The sequence below is a fragment of the Pelecanus crispus genome, chromosome Z (assembly GCF_030463565.1).
Source record: "Pelecanus crispus isolate bPelCri1 chromosome Z, bPelCri1.pri, whole genome shotgun sequence".
Taxonomy (NCBI): Eukaryota; Metazoa; Chordata; class Aves; order Pelecaniformes; family Pelecanidae; genus Pelecanus; species Pelecanus crispus.
This window is the reverse complement of record NC_134676.1, coordinates 61802060-61825946: the sequence shown is the minus strand read 5'-3', so window position 1 is coordinate 61825946 and position 23887 is coordinate 61802060. Positions and strand designations below refer to the sequence as shown.

General features: G+C 35.4%; 1 protein-coding gene across 1 annotated transcript in view; it reads left to right on the top strand.

Moving 5' to 3' along the window:
* The window catches only part of FBXL17 (F-box and leucine rich repeat protein 17), a 323336-nt gene that overhangs the window by 288880 nt on the left and 10569 nt on the right, over positions 1–23887 (top strand). Inside the window, exon 8 of the mRNA XM_075726525.1 lies at positions 19959–20101. Within this exon, the coding sequence (XP_075582640.1) occupies positions 19959–20101 (143 nt within the window). The remainder of the gene's footprint in view (positions 1–19958; positions 20102–23887) is intronic.

The following is a 23887-nucleotide window of genomic DNA, read 5'->3' as shown; positions in this document are numbered from 1 at the left end:
TATACAAAATATAAATACACTTTTCTTTTAAATATACCTACATCAATGTACCTGTTGATTCATACTAGTGGTGTTCAGCCTTCTTTAATTTGTGGGTCTCTAAAAATACTCTAATGGAAATGTGGATGTTCTAGAAATATGTATAGATTACTGTATGTTGTATTTGACCTTTCCATGGAGCCTTCAGAAGTATTGCAGAATCCTCCAGTCCACAGAATGCTGTTTGAAAACCACTACATTATACCAACAAAAAGCTAATGTATGTTCATTTGCTCTTAACCAAATCATGCAATCATAAATTGAGTGGTATTATAGAAATATGGATTAGTTCATTGTTATATTTGAAAAAAATGATAAAAACTTTGCATTATAAGAAATTTTTTTTTTTTTTTTGGTGACAGATTTACAGTGTAATTCTGTTAAAACTCTTAATTGTCTTGGCTGTATTATTTTCTGTTTGTGTTATGCTGTTACCTCTGGCTATTAGAAGGATAAAGGGAATTTGTACCTGGTATAACTCAGACTTCTGCTTCTCCTTTGCTGAGTTTAAAATAGCAACCAAGATATAACTTGATAGGCAACAAGATATACTTGAACATGAGTCAATCAATTAAACAACAGTCTGTTGCTTACTGTACTATTTATCAACACTTACAGGGGCCATCTGTTTATGACATAGTTATGACTCATCTTATTTTAATTCATCCTTATTTTAATTCATCTACAGTTCTTATAACTTTCAGTGTAATTTTTGCCAAGAAAACAGAATCTGTTTTGGGTTGTTTAGCTTTCTGAGGTGGGAGTAGGAGGAAAGGTTACTTTCTATCTACACAGACATCCCAGAAAAGGAATATTTATTTAAAACAATTCGATTTTCATGGAAAATTAAATTAATTCTTAGACAGAAAGGGACCATGACTTAGTGATGTATCTGTACTTACAATTTAAGACTTATTTCCTAACTTGTCATCTTAATGAAAGGTTTTCAGTAAAGGAATATAAGTTATATTAATGATATGTAATAATGCCATTCTACAATATAATCAGTCAGAATCGCACTCCATTTTGAAGAAAACAAGAAGATGGGTGAGCTGGGGCTTTTTTCACTGAACCTGTTATGTGGAAGTTAAGTGTCTTCTTCATCACTTGCACTAAAGTTTAGAAGACTGAAGAAGAGGTCTTGCAGTTTGGGGATTTCATTTGTGGGAATTTTCAGTCTTCTTAGAGGCTTTGGGAATGTCTTTGGCATAAAGTCTGTGGAATCTGGGAAATAGAAGAGTAGAGAAAATTTGACATCTCCAAACCTCCAGCTAGCTTTATTCTTTTCTCTTTTTCTTACCTTCGTTTTCATGGATCTGTCATTCTTTGAACAGTAATAGGCCAATAGCAAGGGAGAAAAAAGTCCACAGATTTCTTCTTCTTACAGCAGTTTGGTGGCAAAAAAGCTTAGTGGGTAAATGAAGATCATCAACCATAATGGAGTTTGTGTCTCCCACCACTAGTGAAAGTTATAGCTGCTGCACATGTATGACACTTTTTCTGTATGTGATTTTTTTTTTTTTTTTTCACCTCCAAGGTAAGGCTTGCTTTAGTGAAGCAACTTCAGTTTCCTGAATTTTTAGTGTGACTATTTTGTCGAGTACAGTGAAAGAGGATTATGCCTTCTGTTCTGTTTACGATTCTTAAAAGATAAGTACTCCATACACCTCTGAAATATATGGTGTTAGCCTCTCAATGACATCTTACTCATTTCCTGTGTGATTCTGCAACTTCACAAATTTGTGGACATAATTTGTTTGCCAAAGTAATTAAAAAGTAGGTGTATGGATAATTTCTAATTATCCTAATTTTAGTGTCACTTGCATTGGAAATAAATCAGTAGTTAATAGTATATATGCTCATTGTTCTTTTGGGTTTCAGTATTCTTTTGGGTTTGATTCCGTGTTGAACTTTACTGTTCAATTTATAGATGAAGCACTTAGTTTTCATAATTACTTAATATGGTAGGAGCTGTGATGTTCTTGAGTACAACTCTGAGCAAAAAAAGGGCTGAAAGAAAAAACAAAGTAACAGACAGAATTGACAGAAAATATGTGAAATGGCTGTCTTCAGAAGGCTGGAAGAGCTATCACATGTAGATTTATCAGAAGATACTGTTATCTAGCAGTGTCCTGACTGATGTCGTAGCTAAATGGATTTTACAAGGTAGGTTCTATGCAGCATCATATTTTTTTGAACAACCAAGAAGTTTAAGTACAGGAGATAGAGGTTTACAGCAGTAAGCATAGAGTTCTGGAACAAGTACTGTTTTGGATGAAAAGAAGTTTACACTTTTTTTTTAAAAAGAATTACCATCAGTATGATTGAAGACAGAGCTAGTGAGGCAAAAAGCAGTTAACAACAAAATGTGGTGGAAGTCCACTTCAGGTGTGGGGACGTATTGTCTGCAATACAGTAGAACCAAAGACATTCAGAATAAAAGCATTGCCCACAGCTGAGAAAAAAAAGAGATACTGATCTATTGCAAGGATCAAAATTATTTTTTTACACTACATGCACAAAGGTGTGTTCAGTGTTGAAAATCTTCTGTAGCAGCACTGTTGATATTTCTGAGTAATGTTCATGGAAACTTACGGCTGGCAGAGAGAGGGGGAAAAAATAATTCTTTAACTCCTTGACAAAAGTTTGTCTTGCTTTTTGTCCTGTTACTGTTGAAGAAAAGAGGAACTATGGATTTGAGTTTAGATGTCATTATATTGACCTTTTCTTTTTGTCTCCTCCATGCCTGGTCAGCAGTTTTTCTGAACATACAATTCAACTAAATAGTAGTAGTTTTGGAATTTCAGTAGCATGCAAATTAGATACAAGTTTGTAAATAACTTACCAACATATCTCCCACAATAAAATTGCCTTTATACATGCATACACTTGGAATTTCTTGACCCAGAATGTTTAGTGAGGACTGGGGCCCTGTCACCTGGACACCAAGTGGTCTGTAATGGAGCGTAGAGCAGTACAATCCCTGTAAAAGCTGTCAGAGGACAAGCCAAAGAAGAGTGAATTTATCTGCTGAGATCATGTATCTGGAAATTTCAGTTAGTAGCAGTTCAGCTTTCACTTTCATGGTCACTGTTATGCTAACACTACAACTCCTTAACCTTCTGGATTATAAAAACAGAGAATGATTCACCACATTCTTCCTCATGAAACTCTAAAATTCATGCTCAAAAGTATAAATAATATTGAAAGGAATTATTCTTCTGGCAGAAAGGAGAAAATGTGTTTCTTCAGCCTGTATGACTGCTCACACATCAAGAAAAGACTTAAAAACTGCTGCAGATGTGCTACAGATAAATGCTTGCAACTCTGTAACAAGATTCCATGTATACCACTCCTCATTTGGATAACGTTTGAATGTTTGGACCCTTCCCATGAGCTAAAATTTGCTTAATTTTTTAAGAATTTTACTTGATAATAGAACAGACTGCTTTGACATTCCCAGAAAGATTTTCTTACAGAAGACAAGGCAGGATTTTGGACTCATTTATTTGAATGATACCACTGTTGAAGGGAAGGACTTCTCCTGTGACAAAGTGAAACAAAGGGTTTTCTGAAAGACTCAAATGTGGATCCAGTAGATTTTTCATACGACCATTTTTAGACTGCAAGTTTTAAACTTTATTAATGTGTAAATGTACCAGAATCTGAAACTTCCAGTGGTCGTCTGACTTAATATGTGTTTCTATCTGACCGCCACTGTCATCACTAAGATGACTTTCACTTAAGCTTGCATTCAGTAATTTTTTAATTTCAGTATATATATGTATATAAATGAACACATGCAGTGTCATTAAAAACTTCTGAATATTATTGAGTAATGTCATATCCACAATTTATCAGGGACCTTTGTCTTCCTCCCAAGCTTCACAGATAATACTCACAGACATTGCCTATCATTTATGGCAAACATATTTAATATGATTTTCAGACCTGCATAAAGAAAATTTAATACTTTGTGTATCAAAAGTTATTATTGCCATGACAGCACAAACTATAAAGAAAAGAAATAGCTGACACATAAATAGACTTTATTACTGAACCACATAGCTCCCAGTATACAGCTTTGGTTGACCTTATACTTGGGCCACTGGTTATATCCCAATTTGTAAATGAAGAGTGTCTTTTTCAGTAGTAAGGCATTCTACTTTTTGGAAAAATTAGTACCTGATAGAAAATTGGAGAAATTTTTGTCTTCTAAACTAGTGTTTTCTGTGTGCATACCAATTCTTTATCTAGCCAATTTAAAAAAAAACCAGGTTTTTACTTCATTAAAAACTTTATTTTTATTTCAGTTTTTAGTTTCTTTTGAACAAGGTGTCCCAAATAAAGTTATTAGGTAAGCTATTGCATTCTTACATAACAGCATAAAAAGGAAAAACTTCTGTGTTTATATTAAGCAGCCAAAAAGAAAATTAATGCTCACTAAGCAACTTAGATAAGCAGTCACTTTAGCAAGTGGGATGGCTGTGCATTTTTATTTTGTTGAAACCATATTTATATTGTAAATTTGGAATTTTATTAATGTGTAGTACTAATAATTAGAAATTATCTAGTTGGCATAAACGCTTCTCTGTATTTTCTGATCCAGTTAGATAAAAATTCCAGATTTTGTCAGAGAAAAAATGTTCTACTGTGCTAAACTGCTTTCCTTTATAGTTCCCAAGGAAATGGCCTTTATTATTAAGGGAATACATTAGATGCCTGAATGTGAAGTACACTGGAGAAATACTTCATAAAACAAGTATTTTTTGAGCCCTTAGGAACTAACATTTTTTGTTTGCATTTCATCATGCTAATTATTGTTTAAAGAGTTCCTTAGGTGATTACACTCAGCTAATTTTATGAAGTTTCATTCTATTCATTATACAGGACAGCTAATTAATGCTGGAAATGTTATTATTCTGAGGAAGACTGTGTAACCATTCAGCTACAAACATCTTGCGGGTGTACTGTAGATGTCATTATTTGAAGGCAGTTTGATGACTGCACTGAAATACTCTTTAAGAAATAACAGATAAATTCTTTTTTTTTCATGGAAACTCAGCTCTAGGTGTCATACTAGAATACTCGCAACACATTTCAGATATTTAACAGGGAGGATCTTCAAAATGAGTTCCCTGAAAGTAGTTCCTTCATTATTTTTCAAGCTTGCTTGTGATCATTCATGGTATGGAACCTTTTTAAATTATCTTCATTTCTCCCTGTCAGTTGTACTCACTCTCAGCATCCAGTTGTATTGATTTATATGAACAACCTCAGTTTCATTAGTCATAATGAAATTAATGGCAAGTTACATCACTTTTCTCTGACTGTGTTTTCCAAAGCAGAACAATATAACTGCATTGGAATGTATTAATGTTATGTTAACAGAACCAAAATCCTGTGTTAAAGTTAATTTATGTTGAGCTATGGCATGATACATGCTGACAAAAACAGAAGAATGCAAAATTGAGGCTGACAGTCTGTCCTTCCCTGATTGTATAGATTTGTTGCAGCACATGCAGTATGAAACCTCATGCTGTGATTTGAGAGCTAAGCAACAATCAGCACAATAGGAAACAGTCAGAGCAATCTGTCAGCCACTGCATCAAATTTTGTTGTCCTTTTTGGGTATCTTTAAAGATCTAACAGATACTTTCAGTAATACACTTTAACTCAGCAATTTTAAGAAATTTATTATACCAATTCCAGGGTTCATCAACGTAAAATAAATACATATAGATTATGTATAAAAGCATGTATTTCAATCTTATTTTATTTATAATTAAAAAATAACATGGGGTTACATCTTGACAATGGCTTAAAATATATTTTGGCAAATATATGTGTGATTTTATTATGTATTACTGCATATCTGGAAGGTTAATCTGGACCTTGAATTAGTTGCATGTGCCCTCTTTAGACCTTCTTCCATGGGTGTCCAGTCTCCTGTGTTTGTGAAGATTCAACTCTCCTTGACAAAATGCAGTGCTTGTACTTCTGCTGATCACTGCAAAGCCTTTAAGAGCAAATGGTATTCCCAGAGCTGTCTTGAACACTAATGTACAAATGTACTCAGGCATAATTAGATAAGAAGTCTGCACAAGCTTAAGGTTGTAAAATAGATACTGTCAATGTCTATATTCATACCATCCTGCCATATCCTAGCTTCATACCCTCTCCTGTCCTACTTGGTTTTCCCCCCATCAGCAGCGGAAATAGAAACAACCTTGTTCCAACTATACTTGCACTATATGTATTATTCCTGTGTAATCACATTGGCTGATGACTGTCTTCAAAAAAATGTTGCTAGTGGTCAGATTCAGTTTGGGAAAAACTACGTTGTCCCATAGCTATAGCTGTCCAAATGCCTTTGAATCACAGAATCATAGAATCATTCAGGTTGGAAAAGACCTTTAAGATCATGAAGTCCAACCGTAAACCTAACACTGCCAAGTCCACCACTAAACCATGTCCCTAAGCACCACATCTACACATCTTTTAAATACCCCCAGGCATGGGCACTCAACTACTTCCTGGGAAGCCTCTTCCAACGCTTGACAACCCTTTCAGTGAAGAATTTTTTCCTAATACCCAATCCAAACCCCCCCTGGTGCAACTGGAGGCTGTTTCCTCTCATCCTATCACTTGTTTTCTGGGAAAAGAGACTGACCGCACCTCACTACAACCTGCTTTCAGGTAGTTGTAGAGAGTGATAAGGTCTCCTCTCAGCCTCCTCTTCTCCAGATTAAACAACCCCAGTTCCCTCAGCCCCTCCTCACAGGACTTGTTCACTAGACCTTCACCAGCTCCATTGCTCTTCTTTGGACATGCCTCCAGCACCCCAATGTCTTTCTTGTAGTGAGGGGCCCAAAACTGGACACAGTATTCGAGGTGCAGTCTCACCAGCATTAGGTCTTTAAAGAAACTTTCTAAATATGATACCCATATTAATGTTAGTTCCATAGACAAAAATTCATTGTGGATGAAAGAAAACAAAACTAGTGTATGAAGTTGCTTTTCTCCAGCTAAATAAGATAAACATTCAAAATAAAGTATCTGAAAAGTAAGAAACAGTTGAAAGATCAGTGATGATACACGTGAATTATTTTATCTGAATGCTGTATTTCAGACTTCTTTTTTTTCATGCTGTGGAAATGTCATAATAGTATCTCAGTCACATCACTATGTAATATCTATTATTGCTGCTATTTTTCAGATTGCTTTTGTAATATAAGCCGAAGCATTTCGTCATTTCTTCAATATGTTTTAGACTAATTCTGACTTTTCTACCACCATCTGAAGCTGAATAATTTCTTCTTTCTCTTTATGGACTTCTTGAGTCTCCTCTTTTTGAAATAGTTTTCAAACTGTCCTCAAGACTGTGGGAAGTAGCCATTGGACCACTATCAAGCACAAAGGTCTTTTGCAGACAAATTTGATGATCAGGATGTGTGATGGTTTATGGGATATATTAAGGCTTGGCATTGAAATGGTTTGTTTGTTCACATTTTTAGCAGCTCACTGCACAGCCAAATTACTACAGATGTGCATGGGGCAAGCAAAATAGAATGTTTGACACGAACATTATTTTTTTAGGAAAAAAATTTTTTAAAAAGCCCAAAAGTAGTTATAGAGGAAGCATAATGTGTCAGAGAATGATATTCCAGGGCTATAAAGAGTTTTAATAAAGATGTTAATATTCTGTGTTATCATATATTCATGGATTTATGTGGGCTATACAGATATGTCTACATATATATGTGTAGGATTTTTTTTGTTTCACTTCTTTAATTTCATTCTTGTGTGCTATTTTTTCAAACTGTGTTATATTTCACATGATCACTCACCTTCTTTCCTGCCTAGCCCATTCACACAGCTAGCTGCCTTTTTATAACATAATCCATAGCATCTTGAAGTCCACAGAATTTTTTTCATTCTATTCAGTGCTGTTCTGTCAACCCATATTACGAGTTCCTAGGCATGGAACCTTACAAGATTATGCAATGATTCTAACCATATTGCATGAATCTCAGTTTTCCAGTCTTTGCTTACCATTTTGCAGGAAGACTGAGTAAGAAGAGTGAATATGAACAAAAGTACTGCCCACATATACTTGTTGAAGTGCACAAACAGTCTGTCTGCTGTAACACCTCATGCACTATGGCATATTTGTTTTTATCGCTGGTTACTTTTTGTGTGTTTTGGTGAACAGTCAAATATCTACCCTCTTGCTGAGTACTGAAGTTGTACACCAGGAGTTTTACAATGGAATCGAAAACTTTCAGTAGCCATTTTCTTCCATTTTTAGATTGTATACGTAAAATTTTATTTTTGTAAGTAGTTTTTATCTTCTAGTAAGTATTTATTTTGCTCCCTTGTCTCCATTTGATTCAATTTTATGTACTAAAAATGTATCTATTGTATTCTGTTTGCTGCTAAGTTCATAGAAACTTAAGAGTTATTATACGGAATCATGGTTTAAGTAGTCATTGTTCTCACCATCAAACAGTGTGAAATTCTTTAGTGCATGACAGAAGTAACATGTCATGCATTTATTAGGTGTTCTCCTTCCCTCCAGTCTTCTAGTCTTTTTGATGTGTAGTCTTTCAAATTGATAAATTTATGAGTCCTCCTTTTTGAAAGGGCAAAATGCACACGTCTATTGTTCTTCAGCTTAGGACCTCTGTTTTCAACATTTTCCCTCTGTGGCAGAATGAGTATAGACCTCTGTCACAGATGTCATCCTTTGTCTCAGCAAGTATCTGCAGACCATCTAGCAGCCTTTTCAAAGTCAGTATTTATTAATCAGAAGAATACAGTAGCTAGAGTCCTTAGGTGAGAAGGACAAAGCTACATTTGCAAAAGGGAGTTTTCCCATATCATTTAGGATTACTTTCTGTCATTCTCTGAAGAGGTGCTCTCTTATCTTGGCTGATCCCACAATTGAACAGGCTTAACAGTTAAATTCCCTCACTGTGAAAACATCTTCTTCTGTCTCTACCCCCTCTCTTATAATCCCATGTGACTAAGAACTAACTAAAATTTTGCTTTTTTGACAATCAGCATCTCAACATCCTGATTTTTATTTCTTCTGTGAAATTTGGACTTGCCAAACCCAACTCATTCATCAGAAGTTTGAAATAATAAGAGATGGTTAATAAGTGATTATAATATTATTAATTATATATATACACAGATATTGTATGTGTACAATTATATATATACTATTATCTAATAGCTTATAATTGTATATTAATAAATATATATTTAATAAGAGAGATAAAGTGAGTTTTCTAGCTTCTGCCAGTTTATCATCTCGAGCTGTTCCAGCAAAATATTAAGTGAACTTTACATGTGGTCTGTATGTGACATTCTGCATTCTGTGACTGTCTCTATAGCACCAGAAGTGCTCCAAGATGTAGCTTTTTCAAAGCATCACAGAAGTTCATAAGCAGTGCACACACCAGTTCTCCAAATGATGCCAGATTTCAAAAAAGATTGTTTCTTTCCTACCTCTGTAGGTTAATGCGTTGCACGTACCTCACATCGTTCAGGGTTACAGCCTTTTTTTTTAATGTTGTCTAGATCTGGGGTTTCACTATCATCACTAGTGACTGTCATCCCTGAATGCTACTAAGCTCCTGCATGCAATGGCAACTTGGAGTAACAGCTTTCATAGGTTAGGTACATGTTTTTTAAATAAGCTCAAACCCCATTATCTGTTTTGAAAAGATTGTATTTAAATTTCCTTGTATGTCTCTTACTCCTGTTGTAAGAGGTTCAGGTAATTTTTGGTGTCTTTGGTACCCTCACACAAAAATGTTTCCGACTTTGGACTGGAAAAGGAATCAGTCAACTTTAAGAGTCTATGGCACTTCTTCTCAATACTCTCCTGATGCAAAAAAAAATTGTTTACATACCCCTGGTCCACAGAGTCAGTCATCTCAGCACAGAAAGGCAATCAGGTTGACCAGGCTTGGTTTGCACATGGTAGGTCTGTGCTGGCTGTTCCCAGTCATCTCTGTGTCCTTCAGATCCAGGAAAATTGGCTCCATGATTTTCTGGGGGATTGAAGTCAGGCTTACTTACCATTTACAATCAGACTATATCTGTGGCAATAATGTAAGTTCCTCCTACGCAAAATAATGCAAAGAAAACAAGTTATGTTTTAGTGTCCTGGGGCAAGTAAAAATAGAGCTGTTTTCAACAGTTTGGTCCACAGGGGCTATTTTGTGTTAAGACCACAGAGTTAAAAACAGCAGCTACAGCCACTTTTGCAATCCATCTCTGAAACAGGTATTTTTTAATATTTTTATGAAAGACAGTCAGGACAGAACCAAATATGCTGCATGCCTTTCAGTTTCCAGTACTAGCATCTTTTTGCATCCTCGTATTGAAGATTTTGGGAGGTTTCTTTGTTTTGGTTTGTTTTTTGCTGTTGGTTTACATCACGTAAAAGTTGTTGAAATGGCTGAAATGTCACAGAGCATTTCTTCTGCACTGACAGAGTTTATTTAGAATACAGATGTATTTAGCATTAATTCATTGTTGTCAATGTTGAAATTTCATCTTAAGGGTTCTATATAAAATACAACAAACCGTTTTGCATTATTTTGTCCATAGCTTAGCTTTGTTCTTACTGTGGAGTTCTGGGGAAACAGCTGTTTAACACTTGTTATGTTAAAGATGATTCTGAAAGATTACTCTGCTTTTTCAGTTTCATTTCTGGTTTATGGCAGAGTTTTGCTTACGTTGTAGGACAACAGCTAGGTTTTTTAACAACGTTCATACAAACGTGCTATTTTGTTTATAGTTTTAGTCTCACCAAATATGCAAGATAAAAAAGTAAAGCAAGCGCTAAGATTAATTCTACTTGGGAAATCATAGCCCTCTAACTTCCCAGTGTTTCTAGGGGTTTGAACTGTAGGATGAAAGTTGATTTAGCAGTTGCCCTTTTGCTGTGTACCAGCTAATAAAGTTGGCATTGAATACAACAGTGTATGCTGTACCAACTTAACAGTAACTATATGCCACAACCAGACTGTAGCTGGGTAACTATATACCAATTACTTTTATGTCTCTTACAGAAAAAAATAAAATATTTACCTGTATTAAATATATTTTTTATAAAAAAACATAAAATAAAATACTGTTCCTGCATAAAAGCAGTCTCTGCCATTGTTTGTCTCATAGACATTAGGTCTTTTAAGTGCCTTGGGACTTTTCTTGCCTCCAGGGATTTTCTTTAGGCTTCTTTAGGTAACCAATACTTCAAATAATGAGATTTTATTTTCAAAAGAGAAACCAGAAATAAATTGTTTTAAAATGTATGTTACGTCTTTCAAACAGATTTTTAGTCAAAACTACAGTAGTATCACTACTTGAGTGGTTTGCCACCATACTTCCAAATAAAGGTCAAAATATTCATCCAGAGAGAAGGGTTTTAACCAGATTTCCTAAACTCTTTGAGAAAACAGGTGTGCTCAAGGGATAGAGTCTGTCTCCTTTTCATTTCCTTGAGGCATCTTACTAGATTGGTTTCCCAGTGTGGTCATGCCCTTATATCTTTCTGCATTTTATTGCAGTCCCATACTTCATTCTCAAGAAATGTTGCTCATAGGCATATATGCACAAAGGTATAACAATGAAATTATCACAGGAGACCTCAAGCAGCCTGAGGCAGGTGAAGACAATAGAAAAACCAAAATACACTAAGTATGTTAAAATGCAGACTTGCCATCCAGAGAGATGATACATCATTCCATCAGAAAAGAAAAATTTCAGGCTGGGCAACTTTTTTTCTAACGTTTTTTAGGATTTACAAAAGCTTAAGTCTTTGCCTATTTACATACCCTTCTGGTTACTCTGTTCTGTGAGCACTTGCTATAAATACTAAAATACCGCTAGTGTAAAATGTTTTAAAAAACCCCATTGACCAATCTCCCTTCTGCATCACTGCCATACCATGGGGAAAAGGACTTAATTGCTTCCCTGTCATATTATTACATGGATGTATGTACTGTAAGGGAAACTAGTTAGGGACTTAAGATTGACATTTGATTATGAGAACAGTGAAGTTCATGGTTACCTCTTCTATTTATGTATTTACTTTTACTTCAAGGGAACTGCTCATACAGTTAAAAACAGGAATGTATTTAAGTGCTTGATTATAAATGGGATTGGCTCAGTTCCCTGGTAGAAAGCCAGTTCTTATACAAATTCTGTCTCTCTTGCTTTGCTATTTCATATAGCTGTTATGTGAGGCCATGATTATAAAAGAAAAAAAATCTATGTCATACTACCTGTCAGCTGGATGTGTAAAACCCTGAGCAGAGTTAGACTTTTGACTGGGAAACCAGCACAAACTGAAATTTTGGAGTGATATACCCATGGTAGCCTTTATTTGGTAGCAGATGAACTACAGTGCTGATGCATAGTTTATATCAGTATATAATGAACAAACATTTATTTAGTCATCAAAATACCCTTGTAAATTTGAAACAGGAGTAGATTAATTGCATAAAAAGTTGTATCATGCAGTGAGTTTTATACAAATGTTTTTCATTTAAGGCAGAAGCAATGTGAGTTGTGAGCTATGATTCCTCTGTTGGGTGAGCAAAATGTCAGAGAACTCAAGCAGTGATTTCTTCAACCACTGTCTGTAGTTACAGCAGCAAAATGCCTTTTGATACATGGAAATGGGATTAGGCATGTACTCTTGTCTCTGCACATTAACAGATTACCTAAATTGCAAGACTCTATGTAATTTGCATGGCAGATAACCATCAACCTCATGAATGCAAGGGGTAAACACAAATCCTATTAGTATCATGTGGGCAAAATTATCAAGCTTTTGCTTATGGCGTCAAGATTTGCTCTGAAGAATCAAATTCCGTTGCCCTAATTCAGGAAAAAAACTGAAGTCTCTGAAAAATTTTCTGAAAAGAAGTTTTTATAGGCATGCACTTGTAAAGAAGAACCTTTTCTATGTATAAGCAATATTTATGTTAACTAAATATTCAATACTTAATCTGTTGTATACTATAGAGCACATTATTAACATATATAAGTTAATGTTTTATTTTGTAAATATAATATATTAAAATCACTTGGCAGTATATTGTCTATATACTCAACTGTATTTTACAGATGACAAGTGTTTGTGTCTAATTGTGGGCTAATTTATAAATGCCTTTCCACAAATCACTGGAAATGGAGTATCAAACTAATTTTGGTGACTGGTAAAGTGTCAATGCATCCAGATGTTTATAATTTATCTGCATCATTTACATCTTTCTCTTTTGTTTCTAATTCAATGGAATAATGTAAGTGAAAGATAGAAAAGACCATTTAAATTGGCTTGTTTGTTCTGTCTTGTACAACATTTTCTTTGTAGCCTCTCCAGAGCTTTGTCCACTCATATTTTAAATAACTCAAGCCGATGAGAGTAACTTCATGACTCCACCACCAAACAGGAGAATATTTCATAGTCCACTAAACTGAACTGCTAAACCATTTTCCTATCATCTAAATGTATAGTTTTCTTTGCTAATTTTATTTTTATTACATCTGTTTATTGCAATTTTAACTCTCATAAACTTCCTCCCAGTTTTTTTTGTACATTAGATTCTTCAGAAGCTAGTAGATGGCTATCAAAGCCACCTTGATAGCTTTTGGCTGCACAATAAATAAAAGATAATGGAAAGTTCCATAAGAAGATTATTACTTGGTAATATGTGTTTGACTGATTGATTTCTACTTTCTGTAAAACCCGTAGAGAGGTTGGAAATTTTAAATTCTAATTCTTGCACATTGAAATGCTTTTGACATTAATGATAAAAAAGAACTTAATAAACAAGTGCTTGAATGTTTTTTGCATGAATGCATACATATGTGTAATGCCCTGGTGTCAGGGCGATGTCAATCATAATCAATTTTTAAAAATATTTCTATCCAGTCCTCATTGAAGGCTGACCAAATGCAGTGCCTTTTATATATGCAGTATGTTAGGGGATGATAGAAGAAAGGCAGCAACACAGTTAAACCTCACAACGTTTATTTTCAGTTAAGTTGAACTAGGATTTATTGATTAAGAAAGTATTCTATTGTGTAGTGGGTGCTTGTCAGTAAAAATATGTTGAATTGGAAGTAATTCTGCTTAATACACCAGATTTCCAAACAATTTTATTTGCTAAAACTATGCAAAACCTGGAGTACTTGTATATATTAAAATTAAATTAGGAATGGGCCAAATATCAGTTGTTCATACCAAGGATATGTATGTTACTTTTTCTGTTGTAGTGACCTTAAACTTGGGAATGGTCATGACTAAATTATAAATGTTAGATTACTGATTTTTTTAACATATTAGTGTAATATCTGTTTCTGATTTTTTTTTAGTATATATACAAAATCAAGGAGGGAAGCCTCAAGATAATACACTGCCAACTATAGTTTCCCAAAACAATCCTGCAAAATAAACACAGCCGTCTAACCCCCTCCCATTTGGTTAGATGCGAGAGCTCAGTGCCTGCCTAGATCAGGTCCAGAAGTAGTTTAACCTTGACAACATTCACATTGCAACCATTGGTTTCACAGTTTACATACAGTTAAATGGAGACCTTTCCTCTCTAAGGCAGTCATTTCTGTCTGTAGCAGCAGATGTATTTAGCTATGTCAGTTGAACTCAGATCAGTTTAAAATAAAATCAGGTTAAACTACTATTTGTTTCTAATGGTGGTGCACTAAGCACAAAATTTGTCTTATTTTTCCAACTATTCCAGTTGTCTAAAAGATGCTACCTCTGCCTACAAATTTGGTCCTGCTTATGACCTTTCACCTTCTCAGCTACAACAAAGTACCCTTACAACTGGAAAATATTTTCGCTTAATACAGCTCAAGGCTGTGGTGGTGATTTTACAATTCCAGTTAGAGACAGTACACTTCATCTTCTGCTATGTAGGAGCTGTACATCAGTTGATTTCCATTCCACCAACCTAGCACTGGAAAAAGAAATATGAAATCTTGCTTTTGCCAAAATAAATGGGAGTGTAAAAAAGGAGAGAAAAAAATTCAATGCATTGTTAAATATTCACATACAGAGAGGTTTGTATGTCAAAGCCAGCATCTTTAAACTACATGGTGGATTTTTGTGTATCCACCTCCACTTAATTTCAGTGTATCATGTTCTTCTGTTGGGTCACTCACTATGTTTTTAAGCCAGTTGTCATTAGTATTGAAAAACCCCTTTGACTGTTCTTTACTGCTGATTGTGCTACAAGTTCCTAAGTCATAAGAATCACTGGTTCCTAAGTCACAATCCTACATCACTAAGAATCCAAACTTAGTTTATGAGGCTTTTCCTGTATGTTTCTTTGTTAAATTACTGCCAGGCTTTGTGAGAATAGCAATGTATTCTGATTGTTGTGGGCATATGCAGAGAGGAAGAAAAGCTGTTGAGCAATGCAAACATTTTCTTAGCTGAAACTGGTGGCTTAAAGTATTTTGCTCATACAAGCCAAAGAACTGTGTGTACTCAAGACTTCTAAAAGAACTCAAGGATGAAATAGCTGAGCTCCTAACTGCACTGTGTAATCCTTCACATCAACCTGCTTAACCACCACAAGATTGCTTGGCAGAGGTATATCAAAAAAAGTTTCAGGGCAGATCAGAAAAATATTAACTGATAAACCTGACGTCTCTATAAGGCAAATTAGTAATAATATGGAGTACAATTAGTGAACACATGAATAAGTATGACGTATCTGGGGAGAGTTGACACCGCTTTTGTTAAGAGAGGTTGTGCTTCACAGTTTTATCAGACATAGTACTTTGAAGAAGTCAGGAAGGAATAAGGAAGACCTGGTTGATACGGTCTGTTGGGATTCCCAGAAAACATTTGCAAAGGAACTAAACAGTCATAAAAGGGGAAGTCCTGGATCAAGTTTTAGGGCAGGTTCAAAACAAACAAGGGAAGGTGATTTTCGGAAGAGAAGGTAGCTGAACCAAGGGACTCCTTGTCACAGGATGTTGTGGAGCCTAAAAGATTTTGTGGATTACAAGACTGATTAGATGAACTTACAGAAGTACAGCATAAGCCCCAGTTCAGAAAGTCCCTGACCACAGTTTTTTTCATGCAAGGAAAGTGTTCTGGGAAAGTATTGTTATGTTTTCACCTGTTGTCATGGCCTTTCTTTATCTCCCACTGTTGGGTGCTGATAGAAACTAAATAGTTTATCTTTTCTCTGACCAAGAGTGTTCTTTTGAGGGTGCAGTTGCACACATGGAAATTTTCTGAAAATATAGTCATTGGTGTTTTAAAATGGCATAGCTTCTGTGTGTTTGATAGATGATCTGTTGCAATATATGACTACAGTGTAAACGTACGCTCTTGTCAAAATATTTGGTTTTCCAGAAAGATGTCGGCTAATCTGGGGACAGAGAGTTGCAAAGTACAAAATAAATATGTTATTTTCTACTAGCATATGACAGAATATTGTAAGTCTTCAGCCATCTGTAATGCAGTAATGGATTTCTAGTGTCATTTGTAATTAAATTAGAAAAATATTGTCAATTGTTCTTATGTATTAGAGAATACCCAGCTATTTAATACTGCTGAACAGAAAATCAAATATGTGCATATGACATCTGGGGGCTCTGTAGGAACAGTTAGGGTTGAGATAGCGGTGAGGAATGCTGCAAGGGAAAGGCCAGCCAGACAAAAATACTATCCATTCAGCGGTCCTTAATCTAAAGTATACCCCCGCCATGGTTAGCCTAAGACATAGCTGATGCACAGATTAGATGCACAGATTGATTAAAGCAAGCAATTTCACTCAATTATTTGTATATACATGAATGTGGAACACAGGTGAGGACAACATGTTAACAGTTGTCTGGAAATCAGTCTGGAACTTCTGAACTGCAAAATGTGTTCACTTAGGAAGCCCTGATTCCCAAATGTCACAGTTAGAATTTTTTGTTTCCATTCCATTTTTTATGTGTCACACTGATATGTAACATCCTGAGGTTTTTTATTCTATTTTGTATTGTTCTTGTAATTACTGTTACTTGTACAAAAACACATGGTGGTTGTCTCATGTTATCTTTGAAGTTGTTTTCTGGCTTTCCTCATAATTGATAGAATATAGTAATGACAATGTAGTCCAGAAATCATACATATACACTTTGATTTATGGAAACTTACTTACGCTTTCCAAATCCCAGGCATGATCTTTTCAATCTTCTAATACTTCAGAGAAGTAATGCCAATAACAATTGACTGGTTAAAATATGAATGTTCAGAAGACAAGCAGTGAAGGGGCAGTTTTGCAAAGAGGCTTCATGATCTGTTATTTGATAATTATTTTGTAATTATTTCAGTAATTATTAAGTCCTTTTTCCATTATGTAAAAGGTAAAAATATTTTAGCTTTATGTAAAAAAAAATCCATAAAACAACTGAGATTTAATTAAGGTCCTACTCTAGAAATTAAATGCTTTCCTCCCCCAAAATGCCAAAATACAGAGAGTAACTTGTCAAATGATGAATTAACATGTTCTAAATTATGTTTTGTTATACAGTGGTCTTCTATGAATATTCTGTTATAAAATGGTGTATATGAATAAGACAGAGAATATTTATTCTTCCAGTTTGCTTAATATGTGCCTGTGAAGTTGCCTGCATGAAATTTCATGCTTTAAGCCTTCTTTTTGCCACATTCAGGGCAACTTCTTGGACTAATGATGCTCAGGTTATCTTTTAGTCTTGGGCATTCTGCACACAGTATAAAACCCTTTTTTGGTCTTTCAACAGCATCATCCCCAACTTTCTCTCTAATCTAAGTCTTGTGAGGGAACTCCCAGAAATTATATCTCTGATTTCCTTTAATGCCTTTACTAGGAGAATTCTTCACCACTATGATCTGATGATCTTTTATGTCACTCCCATAAATGTATTCTCTGTTAATTTTCTTCTCTTTATCAGTTTTACATGAAACATTGAAAATGACAGAATATGATTGTAACTTTACAAAAACTACTAAAAATATTCAAATACACAATTTCAAATTTTGTTTAACTGACAATATTCTAATGTAATGTCACGCTTTCAGTATTCCTGCACTACTTTAAGTCTATAACCTTTTGTGCAGCGTTACAATAATCTATAATTGCTATAGCTATTGATATTGCAAAATATGTGCAGAAAGTTTCTGGCTCTCTTTCTGTAATTTTTATTAAAGTGATATCTTAAAAGGACTCCGTAAAAAGAAGTACAAAGTTTATGTTCTGGCATACATATATTTACGTATTTGCAAAATTAGGACTTGTTTTCTAGGGATGTACTGGGAAGAGAACAGGAAGTTGGTATTGTCCTACAAAAATCAATGAAACCATAATGCAACTACATAGATGATTGTATCATAAGTTCATTATGTCAGTTACAAAATTCAGTTATCATTGCCCTTTTTGGTGAACTGCTGCAAGAAAAAAATCATGTACTACTGCACCTTCCACAGCTTATGAAAATGTATTTGGCCTCTTTTGGCTGATTTTGTTTGCAAATCAAGTCCACCTAAATATTTATAAACTATCAAATTATCTTTACTGCTGTCTACCATCAGTATAGGTCTTTGCAGGACCACTGCAAGGTCAGGTGGGTTCTTTCTCTCTGCTTCTAGATCTCAGTTACACCCTGATTAGGTAAGATTGACATCTGGCACATCAAGACCTACCAGCTCTTCATAACTCCTTTTTACAGACCATAGGTTCTGTAGCATGAACAGAGCTGGCCCACAGCTGCTGAAAAAATCATCCCTTTAAAGATACTTGCATTATTTGGATTAAGTCATTCATTCATCTTCTTTTTCAGCAACTGCATTATAACTAGAGCTAAAAACTGTAAACGCCCTACCACTTGGCTACATGCAGATGGCTGACTTCTACACCAGAAACCTTGGACTTTTTTCTTAAGCTGAGATTTTAGCTGCTGAAGGAAGGGTGTTGCTCATTTCTGTTAGTAAATCCCAAATTGACTTAACAGTTTCCAAGGCTGTATTTCCTGAAAAGTGTTCTAGTCCATGATTTCCAGGGTGGTAGTGATTTGTATCCTTTCTGTCATTCCGGACTAGCCATATCATGACAAAGCCTTCCCAGCCTGTTCAGAAGCCTTGTGATTTCTCCTACCTATCATTTTTCAGTCCTTTCAGAACTTCCGGATCCTCTTTCCTTTCCTTTTATAAAGGTTGAAGTTTTTATTTTAATTCCTCCTGGCCTTTTTAATTTTTTTTACTTTTTATTGGAAAAGTGTTTGTGAAGAAAACATGAAAGTGAGACATATTGTTGTTATTACATCATCAATATGAACAATGGGAAACAAGTGCAATTTTAGAATATAGTTATAAAATGTATGACATAAGATACCTGCAGGGTTTTCTAAAACCGTTTCCTTTATTGACACAGAAAATGTCCTGTTATTCTCTGTTCTGTCTTTGCAATATTATTTTGCTGAAAAAAAGTGCTAGTCATATAAAATCAGTTATTTTCTCTGAATGGTGAGGTAGAATTGGTTTTATTTTATAGTTATTTTAATTTCAATTAATTGATCCTTGATCCTTCCAAGAAAAGTAATTAAAAGAATTTGTATAGAATATCTCTGCTAACTGTTGTATTTATCTTGATTGATAGATAGAAAAATGTATAGGAAGATCTGCTCACCAATGTGTTTGTATGTGTTTGCACATGTGTGTATTCCTAATTTGAAGAGACAGCTATTTCATAGTTAAAAATGCTGAAATACATGATCTTTTGCAAGGTACATGACAACTGCTTCTCAAAAGTTAATTTCAACATCATTTAGTGTATACATAGAACTCATCTCCATGAGCAATATAGTTCATACCTTTAATATCTTTACAGCTCTGATAGCCATTGGACGATACAGCATGACAATAGAAACAGTGGATGTTGGATGGTGCAAAGAAATCACAGACCATGGTGCCACCCAAATTGCACAAAGCAGCAAGTCTCTCAGATATTTAGGGCTGATGAGATGCGATCAGGTAAGGAGCATTTGTGTGAACTGGTGCCTGCTTCTGAGTGCATGTGAGAGTAAGTGTTCATGTGTGTATGTGTGAGTGAGGGAGTGAAACAGGAAGATTTATGTTTTTCTGTACAAACAGGTTTGGTATTCACTACTGTGGTAACTCTTTTAGTGTACTGTGTTCGCATTTTTGGCTAAAAAAGTATCTACAGAACTAAAAAGAGCATTATAAATTTTTGCTGACATGGATTTTCAAAATATACCCACAAGCTGCACCCACAGCCTGAGGTGCTCACAGAAGTTTTATATAAACTCTGCCCTCTGAGGGTTTTGAATATTTTTGGCTAAAAGTGATTGGTCATGTCATTACTATGACAGACTACTTTGTTTTTTAAAAAGAAATTAAAAAAGAAACAAAAGAATAATAAAAATAATTCAGTGTTACTTCCAGAGTGATTTTCCATACGTCTGTGTTCTTGGTCATATATAATGGTTTTGAAAACACAAGGACGAGGATTTGGATAAAACCATAAGGAAAAAATACTGAATTTCTTATTATATAGCTTTACTACTTGGAATATATTAAGAATGTCTGTAAGTTTTAGCACTTTATCATTAGAAGAAAAGAGGACAAGGCAGTCCAGCTCCACCTCGCCCTATCTGTAGCCTTCAGGAATCATGTGTCTGTCGAGAGAAGAGAGATCAAAAGGCCTGGGAACACAGCAGAAATAGCTAAAAGTCATTGGAGATTCAGAGTCTCTGATCTCAAATCTTCAAATATAACTGCAGGAATTGTTTCTTTTCCAGCCATCATAAGCAAAATGTCCAGCTTATGGTGCCCATCATAAGCATGTCTCTCCGGCTTGTGACTTTCTGATTGGATACAGCCTGTGGAAACACAGGTTTTTAGTCTAAGAAACTTCATGCTCAAAACCATTACCTTGCATCCCTTGCAGTGCTTTATGGAAGGCAGGTACAAAACTCAGTATTTCAGCTGGCAAGGAATAATAATTTCCAGGCCAGTTGTAAAGTTAGAAATACCATTTTACAAACCCAGCCTTAGACAGTTTCCAGTTTGAGGGGAGGCTGAGCACTTTGGAAGAATTGCTCTGTCTATTAAAACTGACTCCACTTAATCTCCTAAACATTAATGTTTTATAAGAGCCACAAGACGAAAAGAGTGTGTGATTGTGCTAAGATTATGTACTACTTTAAAATGTTCAAAGGGTTACTTGACCTTGGGAATTAGATCTGACCCTGAATCACCTGATCAATTTTACATATATATTTATTTTGTGGATTTAGCTAAAGTTGAACAATCAACAAGGATCTAATAAGTACAGTAATTTTATTCTGTCTTCAGCTGCTATAGAAAATCAATGACCTTGGTGCTGAAAACAAGTTTTACTGCCTCATCAGTTAAACTATACATACAGTCTGTATTCCTCTGATTGCTGGTTAATGCTTTCCTACCTCTTTACGCAAGATTATACACCATCTTTTGTGTTATGAGAGTCAACTGCTAAAAGGAAAAAAAGAAATATTTTTTGAGAAAGCTTCAAGGAAGATAGAAAAGAGGTGTTGACTGTGTGACTGCAAGTGTGTGTGTGTATGTGTGTGTGTGCACGCATGTGTGTGTACATGTATACAAATATTCAAAGTATGTTAGCTAAAACTTGTTAAGAAACGAGTAAATGCTGTTACAGCAAACGCTGTAGTAGTAGGACTACCACTGGGAATTATTTTCTTGCTTGCAAAGCCTTGATGGGAAAAATAGCTCCACAGACTGAATGAAGTAAGTATCCTTGACTTAAGAGTTTTTGGCAGCTAGAAGATGCCAGCTCCCTTTTTCCACTGCAAATGAACAGAGAAATTACTGAACAAAATCATGTCTTCAACTGTCTCTCCCCAGCATCATGCCGAACTAATTTTTTCCAGTGGCTGCTCTATTAAATTAAAAATGTCAGTGTCCGGCACATCATTAAAGAGAATTCTTGGGTGGTGCAGAAGGGTTTATTTACATGCCCCGTTGACTGAAATTCTTGTCTTTGGACTATTGTCAGCTTGCAGTGAAGAGAGGATTAGAAGATTTGCCCCTTCTAACCAGCCTTCGTTTTCTAAAGTACTGACTGTTAATGCTAGTACCAGGTAGCATTTATGCCTTTCTAGGAATTCCCAGGCATTGGAGGGGAAGTACTTAAACACAGTTACATTAGGAGCGTCTGTAAGTAGACTTCAAATGGTTACCACTATAATAGTCTTTATGACCCAGGCTCTTTGGAATTTCTTTGATATGCAGTTGACATAAATTAGAGGCGTCAAGGGTCCTCCCAGGAAAGATCAGAGAGGCTGCAAGCCTGGGTAAAGGCAGGCTCTGTTTTATGCCATTGATTATCTGAGTGCCTCCAGGCAATGTGCTTCAGCAGATGCAGAGCATTATTGATCCACACCATGAAAATAGTCAAATTATTTATTTCTCATCAAACTACTGTTGCCATGACCTTTCTTTTTATCATGTTTCCTACCATCTAACATGCACACCACAGGAGCAATATGGTCTTTGCCTTAAAATAAATGTCATTGTGTTGAGAAGTCTCATAAAAAATGCTGACTTTACCATGAGATCATCATAATGAGGGCATGTATTTAAGTTGGAAGTTTTCTAATAAGCATTTTAACACCATATTTTCAACATTTAAGGATCGCTAAATAGCAACGTAATCACCACTTACAAATCACATACAGAAAAAAGTTAAAAGATTATTAAATGCTGAAAGTGTTTCAGAACTATCCATAGTAGAATTTTCATTTAGAATTTTGTTTATGCTTAGATACACAAAATCTAAATATTCTTTTCAATGTAGAAATATTAGAGGCAAGGTTACCAAGCAAATCTCTCTTCTTTTTTTCCTAATTTTCCCTAGCATCTCCACGACTTAGGCTAATTTAGCTTTCCCTGCACTACACAGCCATGGTGTCTGAAGCCTGCAGAGAGCTCGGAACAAACTGGTTCTACTGGAAATGTGCAGGGCAGTGTGGACACACGAGCACAAATCCTGACAGCAGCTTAACTGCCAAAGTACAGCACCTTGTCCAGGAAAATCAGCACTCAGCAAGACTCATGAGATACTGTCATATAGATGTGGTAGTATTATTGCTTCCATTTCCATGAGTAGCTCAGGAGATGCTAGCTTGATCTCTACAGGGTCCTGCATTGTACAGCATAGGTACAGTGAGACACATACCATTAGTTTTGTGCATCAGGTATGCTTCTGAGAGACTATGATCCAGACCTCCAAGAGTATTTAAGTGTTCAGAAAGTAGACCCTAAATATTTTTAAGGACCTATATTTTGGACAATGAAATTCCCCGGTTGCCTGCATACAAACATCAACATGTACTCAGCAGCTAGGACCCTTCTCCCTTCTGATCTCTCTCACAGACAGGGTATTAACTGTGTGCAAATATGCATTTGTGTGCATATGTATGTGTGGGTCTGTACAGGCACCTAGCAGCACTTGGGACTGCACAAGTCATGTGTTTCATAAAAAGGAAGTGTTGCCATTCTGGGTCTCCATTTCTTTTGAAAGCAGTAAGAGATAAAATCAGTAGTTATTTAGGTCCTAAGCAGGACATTTTAGAGGTTTGTAATTGGAAAATGCATAAAAGACATAGTATTTCTGGTTTGCATTCTGGTGTTACCGCTTATGTTTGTGCTGTGCCCCACTCCCAGGGGCGATGAGCCAGGCTTCAGTCCCTTGTGTCGCCTCTTTCTGATGCTCTGGCAACACAGCAAAACCACAAA